General features: G+C 42.3%; 1 protein-coding gene across 2 annotated transcripts in view; it reads left to right on the top strand.

The window, feature by feature from the left end:
• ZNF385C (zinc finger protein 385C) overlaps positions 1–9,610 on the top strand; it is a 157,890-nt gene extending 148,280 nt beyond the window's left edge. Inside the window, exons 6-9 of one of the 2 annotated variants that reach the window (XM_018563893.1) lie at positions 2,688–2,991; positions 4,934–5,121; positions 8,424–8,522; positions 8,754–9,610. In XM_018563893.1, coding sequence (XP_018419395.1) covers positions 2,688–2,991; positions 4,934–5,121; positions 8,424–8,522; positions 8,754–8,978 — 816 coding nt within the window. In that variant the 3' untranslated portion in view covers positions 8,979–9,610. Of the gene's footprint in view, positions 1–2,673; positions 2,992–4,933; positions 5,122–8,423; positions 8,523–8,753 lie in introns of both variants that reach the window. The other variant, XM_018563894.1, reaches the window with a different exon arrangement.
• Positions 9,611–9,859: the final 249 nt, after the last annotated feature.

Genomic DNA, 9,859 nt, shown 5'->3' with positions numbered 1-9,859 from the left:
CATAGAAAGAGAATCAATTTTAATATGAGCAGAGTTGTTGTGAGCAAAGTACCCCAGTGCTCGGTCCTGGAACAATTCTGTTAATCTTGTTTATAAGGCATATAGAGGTTGGAATAAATAACTCTATTTAAGTGTTTGCAGATTATACCAAGCTATGTAGAGCTATAACTATAGCTCTAACAATGCCAAGCTGCACAAGCAGTATACTATCATGCATTAAAAAAAGGATTTTCTCAAGAGATAAAACTGTAATTTTACCAATACACTAAACGCTGGTTCCACCTTATCTTGAGTTTGCAGAATAGTTTTGGTCACCAATCCTTAGGCAGGATGCCCTTGAACTAGAGAGAGCTCAGAGAAGGGCAACAGAGCAGCATTTCTTGACCTTTTTTCCAGAAGCGGCACCCTATAAAAATATGCAAAATCTCAAGACATCCCAGTCTAAAATGTAAAAAACAAATGTAAAAAAATTGTTGCCCCTCCAAAATCCATAGCAAACCCTTATCCCAGATAGGGGTCTGGTATGGATTTTCAGCAAAGACCTTATGCCAAAACACACAAAAAGATGAGTTTCTCCCTTTACACCAGAGCCCCCCTTTCCCCACTTTTCCCCCCTTTCGCCACAGAAGCCCCCCCCCCTTTACATCAGGAGCCCTCTTCACATCAGAAGCCGCCTTTTCACATCAGAACCCCCTTCAATATCAGGAGCTGCAGCTGTGGCTGGATTACCATCACTCGTTTCCATGGTGATGGTGAAAATTTTGAGGTACCCCTGGGGAAGCCAGAAGGCACACTAGGGTGCCAATCCACGCTGGTTGAGAAAGGCTGCAGTAGAGTGATATGATAGATTGCCAACCTCACATGTTTTAAATCTTTCACAGATAATTGGAAACTCTGTTGTGCAGAGGGAATGAATTCATACCTCTGTGTTTTAGTGTGCTGTTTTAAAGAAATGAGCAATGGACCCACAGCAAGGATACAGATCTGGATTTCTAATCTTACTTTCTATATAGTTGTTATTAGGGATGCACCAATACCGTTACTAGTATCAGTATCGGTGCCGATACCAAGTATTTGGGTGAATACTTGTACTCGCCCAAATGCTCCGATACCTTCCCTGATAGTGGAACTTCTGGTCAGAGAAAGGGGAACATGGAGCCAACTTCCAGTGCGATCAGGAAGCTGGGCGGAGAGTAATGACCAGCCTCCCGGCTTCCTGATTGGCCAAACAGCCGATTCCAAGCTGATTGGCCGGGAAGCCGGCTTTCCAGCCAATCAGGAAGCTGGGAGGTGGGTCATTGCCCGGCTTCCTGATTGGCCGGGAAGCCGATTCTATGCTGATTGGCTGGGAAGCCAGTTTCTCAGCCAAGCACAATCAAGCCGGCCAGACAACATGTAGCCGGCTTCTCGGGCAATCAGATTGCCCGGGAAGCTGGCTCCATGCCAACGGAAGCACCGGTATCGACGAGTACCGAGAGCAAAGTATCGGTACTCGTGCTTGATACCGAAAAACCAGTATCGGTGCATCCCTAGTTGTTCTAAGTCAGTGACACTGAAGGTACTGAAGTTAAGAGCATCAGCATGACAGTTGGGTAACTAGTATTTCCAGAAGGAGGTCAACAATGGCAACCTTCATGTTTCTCTCTTGGCAGGTTTTCTTTAATTACATGGTTGTTGTGCTTTAGTTGTCACCATGCAACACTTCATCACACCCTCTCTATTCTGTTACCTTATCTCCCGAATGTATTCTGTCCTGTCTCAGTCTGCTTCCCCTGTGTCTTGTCCTCTAGTCCTAACAGTATATAAAAACATCACTATAAATGTAATATTAGTTACTTCTTTTTCTGAGGATGGCACTTTGTGTTAGGATTGCTTTGTCCTACTTAGTTATTTTCATTCCTGAGTCTTTTCTTGACAAAATCCAATAAAAAAACTATAGTAAACACAAGTTTTACTCATATCTTCTTCCTATAATTCTGGCGCAGTGCTTGGCACTGTTTCTGGGTCCTGTTTTATGTACCCAACCAACATATCAAAAGAAAAGCATTTCTTTGGATGCAAGTCCATCACATTGTGGTGATTTGTAATCCAGGTATTTTAGTTTCTCGTATTAATTTGTAATTATGACCAGAAATAATGGAAAGCCATAGGGTTCTTCTTTTAGATTGCTACAAAAGTAGATTGTTTGAATTACGGAACTATTTATTCTATGCTCTTAATCGTACTACAGTAGACTCCCGTTATCCGCCACCCATGGGGATTGGTAGATGACAGACAACTGTAGTTTCTGGTTACTTGAGAGTTACTATTAACTCTCATGCAAACGTTTATTTGCTAACTAGATCCTGCTATTGGCTATTTCAGATTGTCATAGCCAATAGCAGGCTGGCTATTGCACATGCCCACTGCCCATTCTTTACATTCACCTGCCAGCTGGGGAATCTAGCCGTCGGCCACAGCGAGATGTAAACAGAGAATTTCCTTAGCAACTAAATAAATTAGTTGCTAACAAAATTGCTTATTGTGCACATGTCTATCAAGCAACTGGCAAAACAAAATTGAGGAAAAATGTCCACGATTTTTTTTTTGGGTTGCTGGAATGCCAGATAATGGGGAGTTTACTGTAGAATGCTTTTACTTTGTAATTGTGTGCTTCTTTTTGTCTTCTTGTAGCAGCAGATGCACAGGATGAAATTACCAGGGTTAACGAACTGGACATGGAGCCAAGTTGCCAAACTCCAACCCCTGAACCTCAGAACCTTGTTCCGGAGGAGGATTGTGCCTCTCCAGAGACCTTAGACAGCAGTGCTGAGTTGATGGATACTGGCTCACTGGCTCCAGAGGAACCATGTAGTCCAGAGAAGCCCTCTGAAGAAAACTGTGTTTCCACTCAGGACAGTGAGAAGGAAAAAAAGAATAGAGAGCATTTATACTGTGCCACCTGCAAGGTTACTGTGAACTCAGCATCTCAACTGGAGGCTCATAATGCCGGTTAGTATTGGCAACATTTTTGTGATGTAATTTCTTAACACTTGCCTTCATACTGTTAATAAGTAATTAGGTTCAATTCTACACATTCAATAGTATATGTGCCTGTGGGTACACATATACTATTGAATATTGAAATCCAGTGGGTACCTTTGTATATCAGTAAGAAAAAAAAAATGTTTATGGCTAATGACCCTTTCTTCTACATTTGGGAGCTCAGCAAGATCACGTTAAGGCCTGATTCACACTAAGCATTTTGTAGTGCTTTTTCTGCCCTAAAAACACTCAAAATGTATGCCCGCCCCCAAAAAAAAATCCCATTAATTTTTATGGCCCTGTTCACATCTGAGCGTTTTGTTGCAATAAGCAAAACGCCTGTCGCTGGAAAAAGTACATGAGCTTTTTTTTGGCATATTACAGCTCGTTTTGGCCCCATAGACTCAATAGAAAAGCGTTAGCTGTGTTTTTACACACGTTTTATGTGCGTTTGCTCATTAACATCAATGATTTACAATCTGCTCACAAAAATGCGCGATTTGATTTATGCGCAAAAAACACACAAAGACGTGCGCATAAATGCGCAAAAACGCTGTCACCTAGGTGTGAACCCAGTCTAAAGGACAACAATACCTTTTTATAAGTTCTCTTATCCACCCCAACCCCTCCTGAACTAATCCCTCAACTCAGTTTCTTACTTGTCTCTAAAGTACAGCCTCTTCCTGCGGCAATGTTTACTCACTTTAACAGGAATCTTCTCTGTGGTGATCATGCCTGCACACTTAAGGTGGCCATACACTCTACAACCATCGCAAGACTTTAGTCTTGCGATGGTTGTAAAGGGATTAAAAAAACGTACGATCTGCCTATCTTGGACAGGCAGATCGCACTCTCGATCATCGCAAGCCCGCCCTCCTGAGGGGCGGGCTTCCGATGACCGCAATGCTGAACGGGCAGTGTGCGCGTGCGCACACCGGCCCGTTCAGCATTTATCTTCCGAGCACCGTTCTAACCAGCCGAGAATTGTACGATTCCCGGCTGGTTTTCGAACATGCTGGTTCGACAGAAGACGTGCTACCGTACAGTAGAAACGGTCGCACGTCTCCGTTCACACTGCTCGATTATCGTACGAAAACCCGATCGCATACGATTATCGTACGATAATCGTGCAGTGTATGGGCACCTTTAGCCCTCATCGACTTGTATGGGGCTGGGGCGCTGGGACAAGCCAGTTGAGGGACAGGTCAGTGAGAACCATAGAGTAATTCTGCCTAGGATGCAGCTCCACTACTGGGATAAGTAAGAAGCTGGGGTGGGGGGATTAGTCTGAGAAGTGAAGCACCGCAAGCCTTTGGCAGATTTCATGTGTCTATTGAGCTTTTTGCGTGGAGTTCAGATATAAAATATAGTTTAGATGTTTGCCATTGGCTGGCATGAGGACCTTTCAGTGCCATTAGCTTGTAGTTGGCTATCTAGTGGTTTTAGTATCTATTATCTCAAAGTTTCTAGAGTTTTTATGCCCATATCCCTATAATATCTACTTATACTGTCTATATCCCACATGTGTCTAGTTCATTTTTACCTGTATCCCTTGTTTTTGCTTCTATTTCCCCTTGGTGTCTAGTGCTTTTATGTTACAGCGTGTACAGATACCATAAACATTCAATGCTGTATGACCTGGCTACATGTATTAAAGACTCCCTTTGGCAACTCTTGTCACAGAGAGGCAGTGATGTAATTTTCAGGTCTAGTTGTAACTAGGTTGCAATATCTAATGTTTGTATGGAAGATTGTATATACATTAGATTTTACTATGTCATGGGTTCTGGGAGGAACATATCAATACTTTTACAAACCAATAAGCTGCCTATGTTTTATATCTGATCTGCATCTCCCAAAAATCAGGACATTTGGCATTTATAGCAGTAATATATTGTTTTTGTTACAGGTGCAAAGCACAAATCTATCTTGGAAGGACAGAGCACTCACCCAAGAAGGAGCAGAGGAAAAGCACTAAGCCGTGCTACCCGGAAACCCAAGAGGATTGGTAATAAGACCAGCATTGGTATCCAGAACAAAGCCTTCAATTGCCCCGTGTGTGAGATCCATGTCAACTCTGAAACCCAGCTCAAACAGGTGGCTGACCCTTATTTGCTAATACCTGTGTTATAACCAACTAATAGTCTACAAGATGTCTTAAAGCCAAACTCCAGCCAAAACCTATTTCGTCTTCTGTTTTGAAGAGAATGGGGAATGGTTAGAACATCTACAGTTTATTTTTATTTGATATCTATGACTAGTGATATCACTTCCCTTCTTCTCACCTCTCCCCTGGTTTACGCTAGTACAGGGAGTTCGTAGAGGGAATCAGTAAATGTTTCTATGCCTACTACTTTCTGGTGAAAGTTCAGACCACAAAAGAACTTGATGTGAAAGTGCTTTGTTTCATGTTAACAAATCAATTTGTCTATTTGGGAGATTCACCATCCTGCATGTTTTGTCGCTGCTGGGCTTTTCGTGCAAGAACTCCAGATCCCAGAAGCAATTTTCAAACCCAGAGCACCCAATCAGATTCATTTTTTTCTAATCAGCTCACTTACAGGATAATTTTTGCTTGGTTGCTGTGGACTACTCAGCTTGACACATTACTATTGCCCCTTGCATTGCTTTGCTTGACCAGCATATACAAATATAGTTTTCCATTTAGTCGGAAGGCTCATTTGAACAGATATGAATGCAGGAGTTATGGGATCCCAAAACAAAGAAGGTTGGAAGGATTTTGCATTAGTAGGTAAAGCCCATCTCTGGGCAAACCCAAAAACTAAGGGTAAAGTGCTTGTTTATGCCTAGGGCACAGGAAAAAGCTATCCTACTTTTCCGATCTCTGCTCCTGCTGGCTTCCTCTAGACTGCTAGACTGGTCTCCACAGCCTCTTCTCCCCTTCGCTCTGGCGAGAGGGATATTCCACCAGCCAGAGTGGTGGGGAGAAAACAAGAGCGCCAACCGCCACAGGGAGCAGGTAATTCCATGTATATAGAAAATGAACTGCGCCAATAAGCAAGCTAACAGCTACAAGGCACTAGAATGTACACCCACTGTGAGTGTGTATACGTGAAAAATGAATAAGTAAATGTGCCGAGCTCCAACAATGATCAGATATAAAGAGTATAAAAAAACAGTGACTGACAAACAAATGTCAGTGAAAAAAATCAATCAGGTGTAAAGTCTTTAAATCTTCATAAATCTGCAAAAATGTCCAAATATAGCAATAGTGATGAATATTTCTTGTTCCTTCACCAAATGCACCACGTGCACCACACCAGATATAGGGGTGCTCACCTTATTGATAGACCCCAGCAAGAGGTCAAACCAGGCAATTCCCTTCTTAACCAGGGGTGGGGGCCCTCAGCTCCAATCGCTCACAGATGTCCTCCAATGGTGTAATCAGACCAGCAAACAGATCTGTCAACACTTCTTAAATAGGAAAGCACTAGCCTCCAATCTTTATCGATCTATAGGCCTCCTCAGTATAAGGTGTCAATGCCAGGATCGTGTTGACCGAAAAATGAAAGCAAACACCATAGCGCGTACCATCCAAATAGAGTATGATTTATTAAAAGAAAATTACTCACATAAAAGCAGTGGTAACATAGCATGGACTCTCTCTTAAGAGTATGTGCAAGAGTTTCAAATGACTGCGGCCGTCAGTCGTGGAGATCAATGTAACGTCAAATGCTCCGCCCGGTCAACACGATTTAAGAAGTGTTGCACAGATCTGTTTGCTGGTCTGATTACACCATTGGAGGACATCTGTGAGCGATTGGAGCTGAGGGCCCCCTCCCCTGGTTAAGAAGGGAATTGCCTGGTTTGACCTCTTGCTGGGGTCTATCAATAAGGTGAGCACCCCTATATCTGGTGTGGTGCACGTGGTGCATTTGGTGAAGGAACAAGAAATATTCATCACTATTGCTATATTTGGACATTTTTGCAGATTTATGAAGATTTAAAGACTTTACACCTGATTGATTTTTTTCACTGACATTTGTTTGTCAGTCACTGTTTTTTTTATACTCTTTATATCTGATCATTGTTGGAGCTCGGCACATTTACTTATTCAGGTAATTAAATGTGCTTTACCCTTTGTCATGAATGAGCACTTAAAGTAGAATTAGTCTATGGGTTTTTTTTTTCATATACCGTATCTGCTGTTAGCAAGCAATAGATATATGCAAAAACATTTAAAAAAAATAAGAAATTGTCTAATAGACAATGACTTACTTCTGTCTGGACCACTCGCTCCCTGGCTGCAGTACACAGTTCCAGAACACCCATGCAGGAGGATGATGTGGGCAGGCGCATGCGCAGTCCATGTCAGCGGCGGTGAGGAGGAGAGGCTCAGTAGAAGTCAATGCACGCAGCCATGGACGTGCACACCGGACAGATTTAGTGTCATAGGAAGAAAGAGCAGTATGCGATGGATCACAGACCGGCACCAACGCTGGTGGGACTGCTGGAAACAAGTGGAAGCAAGAGGCATCACTTAAAGGAGAACTATGGGGTTAGGGCTTTTCCCCATAGTTCTCCTTAGGGTAACGGGAGGACACAAACTAGCGTCCTCCCGTCACCCTAAGCTCAGTATACCACGAGCTACAGCTTGCGGTATACTGAGACGCCGCAGCTGAAGCGGATCCCGACAATTATGTCTGGATCCGTCCAGCTGCGTGAGTGACAGCTGGCTCTGCTTTATGGAGATTTTTATACACTGCCTGTCAAAAAAAAAGTCCCCACCTGGATTTAGCCAAGCAAATAGGTCAGAACCTTCCAGTGGATAATAGGTCTAGGTTCAGCAACCTTATGTGCCAAAAAATGAGGTCAGCCGCCTATCTGAATATACTGAATGACCAGGTTTTTCCATCAATTTATTTTTTCTTCCCTGATGGCACGGGCATATTCCAAGATGACAATGCCAGGATTCATCAGATTCAAATTGTGAAAGAGTGGTTCAGGCAGACCTAATTTTCACACATGGAGTGGCCACCATAGAGTGCACACAACAATTTTTGAAGAGTGAGGAGAGATTAGAACTTTGCAGTCTTTGCCTCCTGTCCTGGTAACAACTTCTCCATTTATTTCTTCTACTGGTGTTGCAGTGACAGGAAGTGAGGGAACATCTCCCTTGTGCACAAACAAAAATAAAAAACAGACAAAAATGTTACATTTCCCCCCACTTTATCCAAAACTAAAACTACTTCCGTATTTCCAGGAATATGTTGAAAGGCTCAAAAGTGACATTTAAAGGGAATGTAATTAGTCACCACATAACTTCCATATTGCTATATGAAGTTAAAAGGTACCTCATGCACAGAAGTCAATGTGTTTTCTTTTGTTTATGACAGACAGCATTAGTGTTACATTATCTGTTTATTATCTTGTTTCAGCACATGAACAGCAGAAGACACAAAGATCGATTGGCTGGGAAACCTCCAAAGCCCAAATACAGTCCATTTAGTAAGCTGCAGAAGAATGCTGCTTTAGCGGTGAGTGTACACAAACCATACATAACTCAAAGACCATTTCACAGCTTCTTCAATCATAATGATAGTGATATCTTTAATTAAAGATAAAGTTGGTATCATGACAGGATGTATTGTTTTTTTGCATTCAGCAGTGAAGTTAGCATACCAGCTCGAGAACATTGCTATTGTCAGATAAAGGTAAAACATTTTTCTGTAAGTTTTATTATAAATATTCTTATTTTATGTTTATAGACCAGGCTGGCTCTACATAAACATCTGACTAAGACTTTGGCTGCTCGCTTTCTTCCGAGCCATCTGACTCCGACAGCAGTCTGCACTCTACCCAGTCCTCTTGCTCTGCGCCCTACCACAGATGCTGCAATCTTCCAGACCCCTCTCCTGGGACCAGCTCTTTTCCGGAGTCCGCCAACTGCTATTCGGCATTCTCCAGCACCTATAATGTTTGCTCCATACTAGCCCGGCTCCATCCTGCTATAGGACTGCAGAGGAGCTAGTACAGAGGTAAAGCTGTATTAATCACAAGTCCACCACCTCCAGGGAGCACTAAATTCTATATAATTGTCGCTTCGCTCATGACCCAAAGCACATCTGCCATCTTGAATATTGGAGCTAGCTATCCAAGCCATAAAGTCAACAGACTAGGATGGACAGCCATAGTTGCAAATGTCAGACTGTGTGTACAGAAGGTGGCAGAGGAAGTGAGCCTCTACATCTACCACTGCACTTGAGTCAGGAGACAGTGACTTTGAAGAAATTAACCACAATCCCTCTGTTCTGAGATGGTGGGGAACTGATAGCAATAACATTGATTTGGAGGACATGGCTTTGGATGTAAAACTGAAACAAGCTGGAAGAATCGAGAACAAAACTCAAATATGACCAAGATCCCTATTTTATTAGCTAATAGTGTCAGCAGTTATGCTGGTACAGAGACAGTGTTATATGCATCGTGATGTGCACAAGGCATGCTACTGCTTGGTTATACCAAGGTGTGGCAAAGAGAGGTGCCTTCATATAAAGCAGATATTTAGATGTGATAGTGAACAATTCTTTATTAAAATATTTAAGTAGAAATATAATAAATCCAGGGATAATTGCAATCACTAAATGGATGAACTAAAAATAATGATATTGTGAAAGAACATGGGTGTAGCAAACAGTTGGAGTAGTGAAGGAGAAAAATCTAGTTTATCTTCAAAGCTCTTCACTTATTTAAATGTTAACACAACTACTGTCCTTTCCAGCCAAAGCCATTTTAATCCATCCCTTTAAAGTATTTTTTTAAATGTTCAGAAATGTAAGGATCCATCAAGGCTGATCTGATCGGTAAACTATGA

This window comes from Nanorana parkeri, unplaced genomic scaffold (assembly GCF_000935625.1).
Source record: "Nanorana parkeri isolate BGI_ZX_2015 unplaced genomic scaffold, ASM93562v1 scaffold707, whole genome shotgun sequence".
Classification (NCBI taxonomy): Eukaryota; Metazoa; Chordata; class Amphibia; order Anura; family Dicroglossidae; genus Nanorana; species Nanorana parkeri.
Note: the sequence above shows the minus strand (reverse complement) of the source record. Positions and strands in the feature narration are given on the sequence as shown.